The 19,347-nt window shown below is 39.7% G+C and overlaps 2 protein-coding genes across 4 annotated transcripts in view; both read left to right on the forward strand.

Annotated features, from left to right (window-relative positions):
• On the forward strand, window positions 1-8,747 carry LOC123721908 (papilin-like; the record flags this gene model as incomplete). Its single annotated transcript, XM_045682017.1, has 16 exons — window positions 1-87; window positions 4,852-5,030; window positions 5,226-5,366; window positions 5,439-5,589; window positions 5,729-5,852; window positions 6,007-6,087; window positions 6,163-6,338; window positions 6,442-6,574; window positions 6,662-6,884; window positions 6,962-7,082; window positions 7,191-7,370; window positions 7,521-7,697; window positions 7,917-8,102; window positions 8,198-8,330; window positions 8,506-8,644; window positions 8,744-8,747. Coding segments are annotated over 16 exons (2,235 nt in total), but the record flags the coding sequence as incomplete, so codon positions are not given.
• The window catches only part of LOC106716114 (papilin), a 25,326-nt gene continuing 14,489 nt past the window's right edge, over window positions 8,511-19,347 (forward strand). For 2 of the 3 annotated variants that reach the window (XM_045681836.1, XM_045681838.1), the window contains exons 1-25: window positions 8,511-8,630; window positions 8,744-8,780; window positions 8,858-8,917; window positions 9,000-9,284; window positions 9,391-9,528; window positions 9,635-10,678; window positions 10,845-10,916; window positions 11,027-11,191; window positions 11,318-11,461; window positions 11,697-11,907; window positions 12,062-12,129; window positions 12,242-12,379; window positions 12,653-12,826; window positions 12,954-13,071; window positions 13,177-13,463; window positions 13,614-13,790; window positions 13,869-14,045; window positions 15,429-15,608; window positions 16,209-16,379; window positions 17,583-17,667; window positions 17,777-18,009; window positions 18,169-18,339; window positions 18,510-18,669; window positions 18,829-18,946; window positions 19,110-19,308. In XM_045681836.1, the coding sequence (XP_045537792.1) occupies window positions 8,756-8,780; window positions 8,858-8,917; window positions 9,000-9,284; window positions 9,391-9,528; window positions 9,635-10,678; window positions 10,845-10,916; window positions 11,027-11,191; window positions 11,318-11,461; window positions 11,697-11,907; window positions 12,062-12,129; window positions 12,242-12,379; window positions 12,653-12,826; window positions 12,954-13,071; window positions 13,177-13,463; window positions 13,614-13,790; window positions 13,869-14,045; window positions 15,429-15,608; window positions 16,209-16,379; window positions 17,583-17,667; window positions 17,777-18,009; window positions 18,169-18,339; window positions 18,510-18,669; window positions 18,829-18,946; window positions 19,110-19,308 (4,600 nt within the window). In that variant the 5' untranslated portion in view covers window positions 8,511-8,630; window positions 8,744-8,755. The remainder of the gene's footprint in view (window positions 8,631-8,743; window positions 8,781-8,857; window positions 8,918-8,999; window positions 9,285-9,390; window positions 9,529-9,634; window positions 10,679-10,844; window positions 10,917-11,026; window positions 11,192-11,317; window positions 11,462-11,696; window positions 11,908-12,061; window positions 12,130-12,241; window positions 12,380-12,652; window positions 12,827-12,953; window positions 13,072-13,176; window positions 13,464-13,613; window positions 13,791-13,868; window positions 14,046-15,428; window positions 15,609-16,208; window positions 16,380-17,582; window positions 17,668-17,776; window positions 18,010-18,168; window positions 18,340-18,509; window positions 18,670-18,828; window positions 18,947-19,109; window positions 19,309-19,347) is intronic. The other variant, XM_045681837.1, reaches the window with a different exon arrangement.

The raw sequence follows: 19,347 nt of genomic DNA on the forward strand, positions 1-19,347 counted from the left end.
TTTTGTTTCAGATCGCTGCTGCTAGCAGCCATCGTATTAAGTAATTACTTAGTTTGGACCGCAACAAGGCATCATCACACACACAATGTAAGTATTAACGAGTAATTTATTTAATCACTGCAATAAAAGCCACCAGTGGTCGGGACGAAATTCTAATACTATTTCTGATCATTTTAAATTCGAACCTGAGAAAATGTTAACTTACACCAATATTATGTAGTTATTGGGGGTACAATTACCAATAACTACTATGTTACTCTTGTCCTCTTAATAAATCACACGAAATTGACTTATAGAAAGGACAAGGACAAAGGACAGTTAGAACCAGTTACACATAACTGACTTTTGACCAAGAAGTGTACCAAGTGCGGCCGTATAGAACATCTTATATATATAAAAGAAAGTCGTGTTAGTTACACTATTTATAACTCAAGATCGGCCGAACTGATTTAGCTGAAAATTGATGGGGAGGTAGCTTAGAACCAGGAAACGGACATGGGAACTTTTTTATCTTGTGTGAATTTTTTTTATTCCGCGCGGGCGGAGTTGCGGGTAAAAGCTAGTGTATTATAATTCTAATCAATGAAAAAAAATCACAACAAAATTTAGATAATACATTTCAACAAAAGCTAACGTAAGCCGAGCTACAGCTCACAAGCTGTCAGAAGGAAGCACGAGGCGAGACATTATCTGTGCGACGCCGGAAAGTTAATTTATTGCAGGAAGACGCTACAGCGGACGCTAAATCGAGACAGGGATGTCTCATTTACGAAGATACCAAATATAGACACTCACCAAAGATTTTAATTTGTCAACTAGAAATTAGACCACATAACCTTTAGAAGATAGTCCCGTAAGTTCTTATATTGTATTCGAAAAAAACAAAATTATTTCTTTCTTGATGTTCCACTGTTTCGAGTAGTAATTATGGTGTTTTAATGTTTTATTGCTCATTTTTTTTCAATCCATTAAGTAGGTACGTTTGGACGAAATATCTTATTTTTCAATCACATTATGAGTTAAAACTTCTCGTTAGCTTTTCTTTGCGTACTATAAGGCTGCTTAAATGGAATATATATTTATTTTGTTAATATTTGCCAGCCCTAAAGCAAACAAATAGTATTTCATAAGTCCACGAAGCTGCTATTGACCGCGAGGCCCTTGACTTTGACCGGCGCATCGCCATCTAGTGGCGAGTGGCGGACGCCTGATCGATTAACATCGGACAATGGTCTATTTAATGTGGATGATTAGGCAATCTTCTTAAAACACTCATCTCAAACTACGTAACAATAAGAAACTCATTTTACTGCACAGCTTCTCGGTCCAGGGTCATGAATGTTATTGTATAACTTCACTGAACTTTGACATTTTGCTCATTGAATAGGCTACGACGTTGAAGTAACAAAGACATCATCACTTAATAGAGAACCATATTAACTTACATCTATTGTTTATGGTCACTAGGCCTTATCTAGATTAGAATTATAGATAATAAAATAAAGTAGCCTTTCAAACTTTATCACTAATATTTACAATTACAAATTAAGTTTTCTAGTTTTTATTTTACAAAGCATTAAGTCTATAATAGGCCTACAATAGGCCGGTCATTAAGATTTAAACCTACAGAGAAAAGAAGTATTTCAAGTCGTTGGATCTTCGGAATTTGAAATATGCATCATATTGTTAGTGAGATGCGTTACTTTCGATTTCATCGCGAGATGGCGCTGCGTGAGATCATTGCCAGCATTGCCAGACATCATTACGTTATAGTTATGTAAATACTATACTAGGGTTGAACATTTAAAGAAAATTTTATGAAAAAAATTCAAACTTACTTTGGAAAGTTAATATAAGAGTTGCTTTTTATTTATGCTGTTAATTTAAAATTGCAGTATAAGACAATTACCAAAATAAGTGACAGCATTTTCTCACAATTAGCTTCGCTAAAATAAATATCACACAAATTTTCTTACAATTTTTTAATATATTGTTGCAACCCTAACTGAATGAAATTAAAAAGCATGTGAACATTTTAAATGTAATTAATCAAGACCCGCGCGTCAGTTATTAGTCAGAGACAGGCAACAGTCGCACATAGTCACAGAAAGTCACAGAGAGTCACGCTTAGTCCCATTACGCACTATTTCGGGAGTCACATTCACTTGGGCGGCACGCACAACCGTTACGGACCAATTTATGAGGTTGTTGTCTCGAAATACATTTAAAACTTCGACATTTTAGCAATTATGAAGTCACAAAATGCCGATTATTTATTAATTCATATACTTAAAAGTTTTCACATTGTCTATGGTAAGATCAATGTGATATACTTTTGTAAAAGTTACCTTTAATTAAACTCTAATGTACTTAATTCTTTAAGTAGGTATTTTTTAGATCCGATTCAACTTATAGTTATACTACCTCTAGTATTTGGATTTAAATGTTCATCTATTATTTAACACTAGCTTTTACCCGCGACTCCGTCCGCGCGGAATAAAAAAAAATAGAAAACGGGGTAAAAATTATCCTATGGCCGTTTCCTGGTTCTAAGCTACCTCCCCATCAATTTTCAGCTAAAGCAGTTCGACCGATCTCGAATTATAAATAGTGTAACTAACACGACTTTCTTTTGTATATATAGATTTTAAAATGCATATGTATAAGTTTTGGAATGGTCTTAACAATTAACGTAATGTTAAAAATAACACAATGATGTACACTATTCCATCAACACGTAGCTGAAAGTGATTTTAAATAAACTTATTTAAAGTAACTTTTATTGATTCAGTCAACACGTGAAAAAATTAAAAGTAAGTGAATCGTGATGAATAAATGTCTTAAAGGTTTCTGGTCACTATTCTCAATTTTATTATGCTAACTATAAATCTATTCATAAACCTTTTGATTGCTAATAATAATAAACTTGAAGAGTACGTATCTAAACTATTTTATAGCATAAGGGAGGCAAACGAGCAACGGATCCCCAAACATTAACCGAAACATTGATCCGATGCCCATGTACATCCGCAAAACTAAACGAACCGCAGATGCATTTGCTTGCCTTTTAGAGTATTTGTATGCTCTTTTCTTGAAAGCTCCTAATCGTGACTTACATAGCAAGTTTTTCTTGTATAATAAATTCAACACAAACTATATTAAGTAGTTTTACTTGCATAGAAAACCATAAAAGGTGACAAGGATATTGATTTCTTAATACCCATTGGTCTACTTTCTGTTAAAATCTATTTACGATTGAATATCTTTAGGAAGGTCTATCTATATCTATTAATGATCTCATCTTCGGCCCAAAAATGTGGTGAAACGTGGGTGCCGGTGTTTAAGGACATAAGAGTCAGAGACTCATATTGTTGAAGCTTAACATTTTCACAACGACTTCTTTTACGGCATTATAACTTTATTAGATTACTTAATTGAGTGTTTGCAATTTTATTATGTGAAGCAGCTATTACGATATGAGTAAAGTTGAAATAGCTATTATTATAAGCAATTCAGTTTAGTTGCCGTTCGTTGCAACACTCTTGACAACCTCCGCGACCCGGCGCCGTTTGTTTATCTACAAAACATTGACTTACAAAGCTCGTTCAGAAAGTTCTCGCGGTGATCGCAATTTTAAACCATAAGCTGGGTCGACATTGGTTAAAGTTTTATCGAGTAATAAATAAAAATAATATGCTTTAAATGCTAAAATTGTAAAACGGTGTTCATACAAACTATGTAAAACTAAGTATATAAATTGGAACGACCTCTGGTACCATAGTGCATTGGCGGGAGAACAGTCGCACCCCCAGATCAGATTTTTTTAAATACCCATGATAAAATGTAAATTATACGTAAAAAGCTCTGTTGGAAACGATTTAGTAGTAAAATGTATATTTCAAAACAATACAGGGTTCTATTTACACACCATGTGAGCCCAGCTTTACTTTTACGATTTTAAACTTCTCAGTCAACGTCCAATAGAGGGCTCTGTGCGGGAACAGATACAATCAAACCAACATTCCAACGACATATCAAGGATTGGGAAACTTTCGTAATTCTCTGCTTCTTAACGCCTATCATTTTAAATAGAGCAATTATTCGATCTGTAATAAGTAGACGTAAAAAGTAGTTATAAAATTAAGGATTTTTAAGTTCTTGAGTCTTTCTAAATGCCTTTTAATAAAGTGATAATTGTTGTTATTCTTTTATTTCATTCAAGTTCTATCAAGAATGGTCATTTATGTTGAGTGAGATCCGCACTAATTTTGCTAGACAGTACATAGATTAGTATAATAGTACTCTATATGTACATACATAGATTTCTATTTGGACTCTGAATAAGTTACCGTTAAGCTATCAGTGCTAAGTGTTATTAAGTTATTTAAATGTAAATAATTCAATCTGATATTTATTTCGTAACTGTTTCAATATCAGATTACGTTATTGTAATTGAAGCAATCAAAATTTAATTCGTTTATATTGTAAATATTGTAACGGCGTACGTACAATAAGTGCATCTGTGGGAAAATATTTTTAAAAGCTATCATAGAATTTATTTCGTAACTTGATTTGGAGGTTATGATGCAATTTGATGGAAAGATGAATTAAAATTACTCTATACTATAATTATTTTCGATATTTATCGTTTTAAATAGTAATTCGGAAGGTATGTGAAAACGACTTTTTTATTATGGAAGTTTTATCCCATCTGACGGCCTCTAGATATCTATTGCTTAATGTACTCTAAAGGTCCTTAGAGACCTCAACACTTAACCTTAATGGAACAAGTGGTCAGAAATGTAGTGTTTAAATGACTCCTATAAGTCAATTTGTGTTATATTGGTGCAGCTATCCCGTCACCGCAGCAGGCACAGGCGGCAGGGAGCGGGTCTGTACCTGCCAGCGTCCTACGTGCTGCCCGGGGGCGAGGGCTCCGGCGCTTGGGGGGAGTGGGGCGAGGTCAGCCCATGCTCGCGCACCTGCGGCGGCGGCGTCGCCAGCCAGAAGAGAATATGTTTAGAAGTTAGGTTAGTACAGCTGACCATCTCTGCCTGCTACCATTACGCTAATTTTTGTCGTTGAAGACAACCAGACAAATCTACTCTCTTTTAGCTTATCTTACAATCTATAGTACGGTACATTATCTCCAATTTAGCTGATCACTTTATCAATGGAATTTACCCAATACAGTTACCATTAAATTTGTGTTTCTTTGACTCCAGTCCCGAAGGTCAGCCGCTATGCACGGGCGGCGACACTAAGTACTTCTCATGCCAAACGCAGGACTGTCCAGAGACTGTCGACTTCCGTGCGGAGCAGTGCGCAGAGTATGATGACATCGCTTTCAGGGGAATCAAATATAAGTATGTATTCTTTTATCACAATAGTAAACCTTCTTCTTTTCACAATACTATGTCTAAGCTTGTTGGCTACAGATGGCTACCATATACGAACGCCCCAAACCCATGCGAACTGAACTGTATGCCGCGCGGCGAACGCTTCTACTTCCGACAGAAGACCAAAGTGGTGGATGGCACCAGATGCAACGACGAGTCCTTCGACGTCTGCGTCAATGGCACCTGTCAGGTAACGCACAATTTTCTGGTAATGAAAAAAAGCGCTGTGATCTCTCCGAACAATATAATTCGATTCCTAGGAATAGGCTAAGATATTAAATATATAAAAACCGTATAACTGGCATAAAATTTATTCCAACTAAAAACAGCCGGTAGGTTGCGACATGATGCTGGGGTCCAATGCGCACGAAGATAAGTGCCGCGAGTGCCGCGGGAACGGCACCAACTGCCGCACCATCTCCGGGCTCATCGACAGCTCTGACCTCAGGAAAGGTAAACGTTTACTTGCACAGCAATTCTTTACAAGTTTTTAATCTCTACTTAATTTTATCACTTGTACGATAATTAAATTACTCTGCAAAGCTTTTAAGATATTATTCTTTGCCATATTTATACAGAATTTTACAATTTTTTCTTTAATTTACAGGCTATAACGACGTCTTGCTAATACCTCAAGGCTCAACGAGCATTTATATTTCGGAAGTGCGAGCATCAAACAATTACTTAGGTAAGAAATGAGAAAAAAGATACATGCTCATTTACTTACTTTTTATATTTATTTCTAAATTTATTTTGATTAAAGCTTTAAGATCGAAGCAAGACAACGTATATTATCTAAACGGGGAGTACCACATCGACTTCCCTCGCAGTCTGACGATAGCCGGCGCCACCTGGCACTACGAGCGCAGCCAGCAGGGTTTCGCCGCGCCCGACAAGCTGCGCTGCCTCGGACCAACAACAGAACCCTTGTACCTCTCGGTTAGTAGTGTAACCTAAATCGCCAATAATTTTAAATCCCTTCACTCGTCTCTTCCTTCGTCTTTTGCTTACACGTTTCGAACTGGCATCTTCTTGATTTCAGCTGCTACTACAAGACGAGAACGTTGGTATCGAGTACGAATACAGTCTGCCCACCGCACTAGCGCCACCTCCGAACCAGCAATACAACTGGGTCTACGGGGAATTCACCCCCTGCAGCGCCACATGCGGCGGAGGTATGAAACTTTAAGACACACTGGCGCTGCGTCATACCATCTTTCATACAAATCTATTTAGTCTACATATATTTTTATCCGCTTTAGGGACCCAGAGTCGACAAGTGACGTGTCGGTCGAGAGAGGAACTGGAGGTAGTAGAGGACAGTCTGTGTGATACCGGCCTCAAACCTGTCACCGATCAGACCTGCAACACGGACCCCTGCCCACCGCGCTGGGTGGACGAACCTTGGGGTCCATGCTCCAAGCCTTGCGGGGAAGGTGGCACTAGGTCCAGACAAGTCTACTGTCAGAAGATCATCGTTAATGGGTAAACTTATTTCAATATAATATAATATTTTATTTGATTAATGACTATGATATAATGCCACATGATGATACTTTCAGGCTGCAGTCAATAGTAGCGGACAAGGAGTGCTTCGACCTGCTGGGCCCCAAACCCGAGCTATACCAGGAGTGTAACAGGAACGCCACTTGCCCCACCTGGTTCGCTGGACCTTGGAAACCGGTAATAAAAAATAACATAACTAATAGAGAAAAACCTCTACGTCTATATTTATGTCCGAATATGGTCTTTTTTTAAACTGATTTTCGCTAATTTATCGTATTTCTCCAGTGCGACAAACTCTGCGACGAAGGCAAGCAGACGCGGCAAGTGGTTTGCCATCAGAAGATCAACGGAAAGGTGGAAGTGTTTGAGGACGCAATGTGCGAGGAGGAGAAACCGGCCACAGAGCAGAGCTGTATGCTGCGCCCCTGCGAGGGTGTCGACTGGGTTCTCTCTGATTGGTCTGGGGTGAGTAACATGTATATAGTCTTCATCAGTGACCCTCAAAGTGCCCTCTGGGATCAACGGAAGACCCCAAAAGGGTATACAATGGCGAGAAATACTTACATTAATTTTTTATGTTACTAACTATTGATATTAGTTTTGTTTGTATTTCAGTGTGACACGTGTACATCATCAGTGCGCACGCGGGTAGCTCACTGCGCCACCAGCATGCATAAAGTGGTGAACTCTAGCTTCTGTTCGTACCACCCAGCGCCGGTGCTGGAGGAGCCCTGCGACCGCACTAAGCTGCCTTCCTGCCAGCTACTGTGGTACGCCACTCAGTGGAGCAAGGCAAGTTTCGATAGAACTGGAAAACAGCCTATCTTTTGCGTGTCAGTCTGACTGCCGTACTCAGAGCCATTTAATGGTAACCTAAATAGTCACTTAATGTAGATTTTTTATACTAATCTGATTGCGGTAGTAAGAGTTTATATTACAGATATTTAAGTTATGCCTTTCGGAATTAGGTCTTTGAGTCAGATGTTATTGACATAAAACTGTTTGTTCCAGTGTTCAGTTGAGTGCGGAAAAGGTATCCAAAGCCGGCGAGTGTTCTGCGGTCTATTTGACGGCGCGTCGGTGATCAAGGTGGATGACGACCGCTGCGACAGTAAACTACGCTACAACGATACAAAGCCCTGCGAGGTACCGTCGGAGAAATGCGATGCCAAGTGGTACGCTGGACCATGGTCTAATGTAAGCCGCTTTCTTTATTTATGAAACGTTTTTCTGTGAATTATATCGTGTACTGTTTTGACAGATGTATAACTTTTTCTGATTCTTCTGGACAGTGTACAAAAGATTGCGGTGGCGGTCAACAGTACCGCCGCGTGATGTGCTTGAGCGGTGGTGTCGAAGTGAAGACATGTCCTGAGGATACCATACTGGAAGCGATGCAAGCTTGCAACACTGAACCTTGCACCAGTAAGTGTTATCAAGATGTCAAAGACTAACAATTGCTTGTGTTCTGTTCTGCAGAGTAAGGACCCGTATATTATATCTATTTTGACCGGCTTCAGGCCATCAACCATCATCACGTCAGTCACTTGTTAGTTTTTCGACAATTTGCATAAACACGGGTTATTTAATTTTCTAAAAGATGACATCAAAACGTCACCGGCTAAAGCTGCGACTGCGGCTGACGATTACTACGACTACGAGGAATGTATCGAAGAAGACTACCCTGAGGCCGGTGCTGAGGCGATCGGACCTAGTGGCGTCACGGTGTGTAAATTTATGTACTTATTTATACTTTGTCGCATATGTTTTGTGACAGTATACAACGCTTTTTCTCTTATTTTATGTACGAGAGTTGTTATTATTTGATCTCTTTTCAGATAGAAGACGTAATGTTCAGCGATGGTCCAGTCACTGGTAATATATTTTGTCCTTTATTATTAATGTTTTATACAAGGACTTGTTAGAATGTAATTAATAAAAACTTTTTACAGATTATGAAGGTTCCGGTGATTATGAAACTCAATTTACTCTTGAAACTGGATCTGGTTCAGGTTAGTACTTGTACTTAAAGTATCGTCAGTTAGTAGTTTAAATGATTTTACATCTCTCTTAATTTTCTTTTTCACGTCACAGAGTCCACTGATGTTTGGACCACCGATGAAACGGGCAGTGGATCTACTGGCACTGACTTCACTGATGAAACAACAGTATTTACATCAATCACTGACACGACAGAGTCGACAACAGATGAAAGTGAAAGTGAACTGACTGGGGAATTCATTCCAATAAGTAGCAAGAAGCCATTATATTCCGCTTCGAAGAAATCTGAAGTTACTGATACAATATCCAGTACAGAACCATCGTCAACAATATCAGATAGCTCAGTTAGTGGTAGCACGGAAACCGGAATTACAGAAGGTAAAAAATACATGCTTAGTTTTTTTCATGGTTATATTAAACACCGACCCTCCGTAAGGAAAAGGGCAGGATAACAATATTCATGATTTTTTATTTTTTCCAACAGTATCCACAGATGGAAGCACCGATTCAAGTTCAACTTTGGATATTTCGGAATCAACTGGTGATGAAAGCACAGTAACGTCATATAGCAGCACAGAAAATAGTACAATAGAAAATACAGAATTGACAGGATCTAGTGAAGGTAAATACAGAGACAAGAATTTTTACTGTAATCAAACTTTAACATTCATAACCATATTGCTCTTTGTCGATTTGGATTTAACTGCGAACTTAACCAATATTTTCAGGAGCATCATCGAGTGTTAGCGAAACAGAGTTAACTGACTTAACCGAAAGCACAATTGCCGAGAGAACAGAGTCGACGGAAACAGGCGCAAGTTCAGCTTCTACTGAAGCTACTGAAACAGGTACAACTGAAGGTGGAAGCACGGAAGGAGCAAGTGAAAGCAGTTCACTCAGTTCAGAGACTGAAATAACGGACACCACAGAATTGTTTACAACCGAAGCAACAAAATCAGATACAGATTCGTCTGAAACAGATAGTAGTGTTACGACGGAATTAGATACAAAGGCCACGAAAGAAGAATCTGTTTCTACAGAAACTAGCACCTCCGACTCCATAACGACGGATCTCGTAACCACAGGCTCTACTGAATCTGAACCAACTGAGATTACAGAGTCCACTGTAACCGATACAACATTGACCGAATCAAGTGAAACCACAGAATCTGAATCATCAGAAATTACGGAATCTGAATCGAGCGCATCTACAGAATCTGTTTCTAGTGTATTGACTGAATCTGCATCCAATGTATCTACAGAATCAGAATTAAGTGCAACTACAGAATCTGGATCTAGTGCAACTACTGATTCTGAATCCAGTGCAACTACTGAATCTGGATCTAGTGCAACTACTGAATCTGAATCTAGTGCAACAACAGAATCTGAACCAAGTGCGACTACCGAATCGGGATCAAATGCAACAACTGACCTTGAAACTAGTGCATCTACAGAATATGAAACTAGTTCAACTACAGAATCTGGATCAAGTGTAAGTACCGAAGCTGAATCACTGGCGACCACAGAGACCACGGATCGAGAAACAACTATCGCTGGTGTAAGTACAGGATCTACAGAAGAAGCTACGATATCTGAATCAAGCGCGACTACAGAAAGTGCTACAGAAGAGAGCACTGAATCCTCAGAAACAACAGAAAGCTCTATTGCAAGCACGGAAACAGAAAGTGCAGAATCTAGCACCACTGAGGTCTCTGCTAGTTCATTATCAACAACGGAAGTATCGGAATCTGAAGAAGAAGAAACGTCAGAAGGTGAGAAAATAATTATATTATAATAAATAATTTATTCCCATAAATAATAATGTCATTAGTACGGACTACATAACAATTATTTTTGGTCACCTATCAGTCTCCAAGGTATGATTAAAATTGATAATAGAAAGATTTTATGTTTTAATTTAATAAAACCTTGTTTTAGAAACTGGCAGCACAACTGAGTCTGCGTCTACTACAGAAACTATTGAAGAAACATCAACGACGAGTGGATCTAGTGAGTAACATATTCTTTTGTTTTGGATGATCGTGTTTCTCTTAAGACGTTCTTAATTTCCTAACTTTTTTTTACAAGATATAGCTTTTATTACGTTTTTTCAATTTAAGCACTGGAAAGTTCCGAAACATCTGCAAGTTCGTCTATTGAAAGTGCATCCACAACGGAAATTTCGAGTACTGAGGAATCGTCTGGTGCAACTGAGACCAGACTGGAAGGCTTGTCCACCACTGAAATATCAACTGAAAGGGAGACGGGTACTGAAATTGGAACAAGTGAGTGTTAGGGCTTTTTTCATTACGTAACAGTATTTATCTTTGATATTCGGCCATGCATTGCTTAGATTTCTTAATATTCTTTAGTAAAGGTTAAAAAAAATAAACATTAATTTGTTATCTCAGCTCCATGGGACTGGACGACGACTGTTGAAGTTTACACAAAGAAACCAGGCTGCAAGGCGCGTAGGAAAGTCGCTAAGTGTATTAAGAGCAAATACGGATGCTGTCCCGACAAGAGGACCCCAGCAAAGGGACCATTCGAAGAAGGTGAGTTTGCTACCTTAATTTTACTCACGCAAAATACACGCTGGACGTGAAGTTTCGGAAACCGTAGCTCTGACTACTACTACTACTGCCTCTACTTTAAGTTTAACTAAGACTTTTCCAACCACACTCGAGTAATTTTCGTGACTTAAGCTGCACCATAGTGGACATAGATTTCTCAAAATTAATCTACTGTAAAGGATACATTCGGATATAAAATGGTTACATGTTAAACCAGGTTGCGAGAGTCCAAAGACGTGCAAGGAGACTAAACACGGTTGTTGCCCTGACGGAGTGTCCCCCGCGACCGGTCCTCGCGGTCAGGGCTGCCCACTGCTGGCCTGCAGCGAGACGCTCTTCGGTTGTTGCCTCTCCGACAATGTTACTGCTGCGGAGGATAACGATCAGCAAGGCTGTCCTCCCGCCAAGCCTGCTTGTGCAGAATCCAAGTAAGCAGCGTCTAATTTACCATGTTATATGACTCAACAATTAACATTTTTGGCAATCGTTATTAGCTTAAATTATTTAATTGTTGAACGGTTATTGATCATTCGATTCATGTATTTAAAAAGGTTTACGCATCTTAATTAATTTTTCGTTTAGGTACGGCTGTTGTCCCGATGACAAGACTGAATCTAAAGGACCGAGGAATGAGGGTTGCCCAGAGGAAGGTAACAGTATGATTTATTTATATTGAAATTACAAGGATTCCTTTTATATGATTTGTCTCTTTTTTAATTTAAATAAAGAAAAAAATGTTTAAAAGCTGTTTTTCGTTTGTAGAAGTTACAAACGAGGGATGTTTTGGGAGCGAGTTCGGTTGCTGTGCAGACAACAGCACCGCGGCAACCGGACCCGACGGCAAGGGCTGTCCCTGCAACATCACCGCTTTCGGCTGCTGCCCCGATGGTGTCTCTCCAGGTACAAACTACTTTATTACTATCGAATATATGTTTCTCTTGTATAGGAATGTAGACCAATTTCGCCGTTAAAGCTAAGATGAAGGCGACATGTGATAAGTCTAGGTCGTGATTCTTGGCAAAAGCCCATAACCATTGTTCTTTAGCTGATAATTACATAGATATATAGCAACATATTCTCTACTTTAACAGCCTTACGTATAAATAACATCATTAGAATTTTCCCAGAATTTAAAAAAAAAACTTGCGATTTGATTTATCTATCTTGTATCAGCGCAAGGCACTCAAATGGAAGGCTGCGTGTTCTCATGCAACTCGACGGAGTTTGGGTGCTGCGCAGACGGCGAAACTCCTGCCCACGGACCGGAGCAGGAGGGCTGCTGTTTGCAGTTCCCCTTCGGCTGCTGCCCCGACAACTACAAACCCGCCGCCGGGCCTCATCTTGAGGGTATGGCAACCAGAGATTTTATTTATGGAACAACGCATCAAACAAAAAAAGAACTTCGCCACCTATATTGCTCCTGCAAATGCTGTCTCTTATTAATGTTAAATACTTATAAGTAAACGTGTGGCAGGCTGCATGTGCGCAGACGCCCACTACGGTTGCTGTCCGGACAACAAGACCATCGCACGTGGACCCAGAAATGAAGGCTGCGGCTGTCAATACACAGAGTTCGGATGCTGTCCGGATCGGTAAACCAAACATCTATATTTTCTCCACCTTATCGGCATCATTGTTGCAATTTACTACAGTAAAAAAGACGCGATTGAGTTATTAAATAATCACTGTTCTTGCAGCCACACTACCGCTACCGGGCCAGACTTCGAGGGCTGTTCTTGCAACACCTACCAGTTCGGCTGCTGTCCCGACGGCATCACCATTTCCACCGGCCCCAACCTGGAGGGCTGCCGCTGCCAGTACTCACAGTACGGATGCTGCGGAGACGAGCTCACTGCCGCCGTGGGCCCTGACCAGTTGGGTTGCGATTGCGCCAGTAGCAAGTACGGCTGTTGCCCTGATGGCCAAACTGAAGCCAAAGGAGAAAAGTTCCTGGGTTGTTCTGATGTACCTGTAAACAGACAAGGTTAGTTTTTCCTACTGTGCATTATACGGTGGGTTAAGTTTATCGCATTCCTTTGGTTTAGTATGATTCTTATTAGTGTTTGGAATTCGTATTATTTAGGTAAATTCTCAGTTCTAAGAGCGTACTAAGACATAAACGTATATTTTTTAGAGGCTTGTAGCCTGCCGACGGAACGCGGCTCGTGCCGCAACTACACGGTGCAGTGGTACTACGACATGGAATACGGCGGCTGCTCGCGCTTCTGGTACGGCGGATGCGAGGGCAACGGCAACCGCTTCCAAAGCAAGGAGGAGTGCGAGGACGTCTGCGTACAGCCCTCGCCTAAAGGTTGGTAATCAAGGGAATTGTCGCTACCAGTAAAACGACTAATATTTATTTATATGTTTTCGTCACTTCATCCAACAGACGCGTGCAACCTTCCGAAGGTGAAAGGCGCGTGCGTGGGATACAATTTGCGCTGGTACTATGACAAGGAGCAGCAAGTGTGCGGCCAGTTCGTGTTTGGTGGCTGCCTCGGCAATGCCAACAACTTCGAGAGCCGCGAGCTCTGCCAGGCGCAGTGTCAGCCCCAAAAGAATGTTGGTGAGTTGAGTGTTGTATTACAAAAGCATATTATGTTCGCGTTTATTTAACACTTTGCGCGCGTTAGTGAAAATATAAAACTTAATTCCTATGCATTACGACTCCCATACGTGCCGTACCTGTAGAGCCAGCTATGCGTTACGGTTTGTATTTTGCCGTACCAGCACTTGACTTCGAAGGCTCTCAAAAACATGAAAACCCATAGATTCTAAAAAAAAATTGTACGAATCGATAGATTATATACCTGTATATACACTGCCGCCGCCGCCAGGATTTCTACTTAATATTTCAGAAGTTATAAACATTTTTCAAAATCGGTGGATTTACGGCAAAATGAATGCCTTGCCGCATAGAGCATAAATTTCGCTAGTGATGGGAAATATTTGTAAAATAGAAAACAATTTTGAACTTTAAAACAACATATTTTAAAGTCATGCAAAATCAACACTTAAAAATAATAGTAGGAACATTGATTACAATTTGATTACTTAAGTAATTATTTTTGATCTAGTAGTTAAGTTAACATATTATTCATAGTTTTTACATAATAATGTTATGTTATTTAAATTTAATTGTTGTAGTTAATAAAGTATGTTTTATTAAACTGCTTTATATTTGTATATTAAAGATAAAACCTTATGTACTTTATTATAGCACTCCAAACACATAGGTTTCTGGCATTCTTGACAAACAGTGCGTACTCTTTTCACCTTCTTGTCAGTTTCTCGGCTGGTTAGTTCTTTCCTCAATTCTTTCACGCCCGATCGCTGTACAACACTACGGCGCTCTGAGCTGCGCGCACGCCCCCCACCAGTGCGGTACGGCATCAAAGTTACGGCAACATACTCGCTGTGCCGCACCAGTGATAAATATTTTTGGTTCTGTGCGTTACGGCAACATTATATGCCGTAGTTTTTTTATGCAAAATTAAAACTTAAATGAATAAAGCAGGTCGGGAATATACCTGTCTATTTGTACGTGCCCAGGAGCCTAAAAAATCCAACCCCGCACCGCGCGCAAAACAAGGACAACTGATTGCCGCATTGTTCGATAGTCAAATACGGCAAAATAGTGCTCGTAACGCGCGGAATGTGTTAAAAGCAACATAAAGTTAATACGGCGTCGGTTTTACAGGATCCTAGCACTACATGTTTTCTTCTACTGCCATACAAGAATAGTCAAATAATTAAAATAGCTTCCTATTTAGAATCGTTCATATTACAGCACACTGACTAGTAACTAGTCTATAGCTATTTTGTGGGCGTTCCATTGTGGGTTTACATTGTTCCAGTTGTAATCCAATTTCAATCCTTGGACTTGAATAATGTAAACCGCACATTAGTTTTTATTTAGCTACTTTATAAATATCATATTATCATCCAGATGAATGTGAGCTGCCGATGGAGGAGGGTCCGTGCGCCGGGAGCTTTGCTCGCTGGTCCTTCGACCAGAAGACGCGGCGTTGCTTCCAGTTCGTGTGGGGCGGGTGCGCCGGAAACGGCAACCGCTTCACCTCCGAGGCTGCCTGCATGCAACGCTGCAGTCCGCCCGGCAAACCGCAACGTGAGTACTGACAATACGACACTCACTACAGTAACGTATTGTACATTTTTTCCACATCAATTGGATTCTAGTATGTCAAAAGAAGAAATCCAGTGGTATGCTTTAAAAAAATTTTAGTCTTGTCTTTAAAGTAACGAATCGTAGTCATATGGCGAAGTGATCTGATTCTAATAACACCGACTACGCTGAAAGAAATTTTATTGCATCGAACTTTAATTTGCTAATAATAGTTGCTATACATTTACATTGGATGGTCATGTACAAAGGTGATGGGAATTTATTATTTTTAATCTATGCTTCTATTCTAGTAGTTATTATGCATGAAGCTTGTATTGTGTGTTCTCTATATCCAAATTCTTTTTATAACCTTCTGGTATTAAGCCGGAATCTTAAGAACTGATGAACTTAACTGTATTCATCTCTACTTCCACTTTCTTTGACTTCAATTTCAAGTAAAAATTTAATGCATAATCTCGTGTACTTCATTCGTGCGACATTCTTTTGCTCAAATTAGCATTTTATCACGCTCAACTCCAACACTTAAATGAAATTGAAGTCATTTGAATGTACTAATATTTCTAACTAACACTGGACGTGCAGCAAGCTGTGTTGAGCCGCAAGAGACAGGGAATTGCACGGAGAAGCATGCCGCCTGGTCCTTCAGTCAGACGGAGAACCGTTGCGTACCATTCTATTACACCGGCTGCGGGGGCAATGGGAACAGATTCGATACAGAGGCCAGTTGTATGGCCTCCTGTCCCAGTGCGTACGGTAAGTAATACACGAAGTTCAGTGATAAGCTAATAATTGAGATTATTATCATCATCATCATCAACAACTGACTATACGTCCCCACTGAGGGGCTCGGAGCCTATTGACTTAGGGGTGACTCCGCCATAGTCAACCACGATGACCCAGTGCGGGTTGATTGACTTCACACATATCTTTGAATTTCTTCTCAGATATGTGCATCTTGCATCACGATGTTTCCTTCATCGTAATAGAGATGAGATTATTATAACCAGAGATAGAACTTTAATAGAGAGGCAATTCCTGTACGTTGATTTATGAAGGTATGTCAGTATTAGTGGTACATAATAAGAACAGTACCTATAGACAGTTGAAATAACTTTTACAACAGTCTACAAAGCCTACTGTCTAAGTACTATATATACCTTACAAAATAAATGTGGGTAGTAAAATAATCAATGCGTTTAATCGCAATCTGTATATATTGATATGTAATATTGAATAATCTGTGATAGCAATTGTTACTGCTAAATTTAAATGTCACAAATAACGTGACAGACTTACTGTAAGTTTCTGAGACCTATATAAAAAAATATCTTCATCCCTGTCATTATCTTTGACAAAATAGAGATAACAACATCTTTTAAACGGAGATTTTAGTCTCAGAAACACACTGTGAGTCTTTTTTAAATATTGCATTGCATGACTCATAACGTTTTATTATTCTATTGTTTCATTTGGGTACTAATATTAACAATATTTAAATTTAACTGTTTTACGGACGTTGTCGCTAATGTTTGCTAAATGTTTTTTTATTAACACTCACTTTAAGGAAATCTATTTTCACAATGTAATAAACAACTCTTGTGTAACATTCATATTATATGTGAATTTATAGATTTAAATAAGTACTTACTTTTCACTGACATTGAGGAGTAACGTGATCTTCCTTAATTATATAATAAATAATTTCAAACAATTTTCATGTATACTATAATATACATATTAATTCGGAATTGTGAAAAAAGGGACCTAGTTATTCTCCATATTACAATATAACCTTTTTTATTTAGTTATAAAAGAGGCTTTGTCGCAATGCGACCATACCGCCCCATAAGCCTTCCAATTAATAAGACATCTAATCATATTCATTATTTCTTAAACATATGTCAGTCAATGCAACCTTTAAATTAGTTAACGTTGTAACTATGTTATATATTTCAGAGCCAGAGATATGCGTACTGCCTGCTGAAACAGGAGAATGCGCGGACTATAGAGAGAAATGGTTCTACGATACAACTAATAAGGGGTAAGTCGCAGAAACGAATTTGAAGAAAAATAAACAGGAGATTACTACTCATTTCATAGGTAGTTCTAGTTACGTTACAACGTGATAAAGTCGTAATTTTTGTTCTCAGTTGCCGACAGTTCTACTACGGCGGGTGTGGAGGCAACGAAAACAGGTTCGATTCGCAGCAGGAGTGTGAGATGCGCTGCTACGAGATACCCACCACTACTACCACCGAGCCCACCACGGTCCAGACTACACGACTCACTCCGATCACAAGACCCGCGGAGACCACAAGACTCGAGGAGACTACACGGCCGGTACCGCAAGTACAGCCACCAGAGTCCGGCTCACAGAGATCTGGTTAGTGTTAGAATCTTGAGAATTTTAATCCAATTCCTTTACTATAAACAAACTGCACTTTACTTTTTCTCGCATACCATAACTACATAATATTAGCTAGTAAGAAGCCTTTTTAACAAAATCACTTTAAATTTTTAACGAAATTTGTCCGCTGTATAGATTTCTGTGCGTTGGAGTTGGATCCTGGCCCGTGCGAGGAGTTGCAGAGCCGCTGGGGCTACGACGGCTCCCTGGGCACATGCATCACCTTCATGTACGGCGGCTGCGGCGGCAACAGGAACAACTTCCCTACGCAGGAGTATTGCAACTATTTCTGTCCCGATGAAACAGGTAAATAGTGGTCAACAAGACAATGACAAAATGACGAGGAAGACTAATGAAAGACAAAAGAATGAGTAACGTTACGAATAGTTAGTTGACTTTCAATTGAAAAACATTGAAAAATTAATAAAACACATATTTCTAAGTGAATCTAGTTTGATACCATTAGTTCGTTCCAGTGGCAAGCCGTTTCGACCCGGAGACGTCTTCGGATGACATCTGCAGACTGCCGATGCGCGCCGGACCGTGCGATCAGTCGTTGATGCGCTGGTTCTATGACCCCAGCACCGACTCCTGCAGCCAGTTCACTTACGGAGGCTGCGAGGGCAACGCCAATCGGTCGGAATAAAAAAATAATTAATTTATATCAATTCTTTTTTCAAACTAAATTGTATAAAGTTAGTTACCAAGTCTTTCTTAAAAATCTAAACGTTCCTTTACAGTTATCTATAGACTTTTATTGTTCATTATTCATGATACGCTAATTATTTAAAACAGATTCGAAAGCTTGGAGGAGTGCGAGAGTCGGTGTAAGACAACAAGACCGGAGCCCAAGACTTCAACGACCACCACGACGAGCACCACGACGCCGGCTACAACAACTAACGCTGTCACGGTAAATTAATAACTACTGAAGCCTATGCACTACCATGTTACAAAATTTTATGGTGTCTTTTATCCGCATTCTTGTTTGTTGACAAACCCCCGGCTAACATAAAAATATTTTTTGGCAAATTAAGTCACAAAAATACGTTAAAACGGTTGTTTTCTCTCATTAGGTGGAAGAGTTGCCGCGAGAGTGTATAGTGTCCCCGATCCTGGAGGAGTGTTCGGGCGCGGGCACGGTATGGTATGCAGACAGTAGCCGGCAGTGCGTGCAGCATGTCAACGCTGACACCGGCGTCACCTGCCGCATCACAGGCGTCTTCAGCTCACCTGAGGCCTGCGAGAGGAGCTGTGGAGCTTTCCGAAATATTGGTTAGTTAGATGAGCAAATTACTATTTGTAACTATAGGT

The sequence above is a fragment of the Papilio machaon genome, chromosome 17 (genome assembly GCF_912999745.1).
Source record: "Papilio machaon chromosome 17, ilPapMach1.1, whole genome shotgun sequence".
Classification (NCBI taxonomy): Eukaryota; Metazoa; Arthropoda; class Insecta; order Lepidoptera; family Papilionidae; genus Papilio; species Papilio machaon.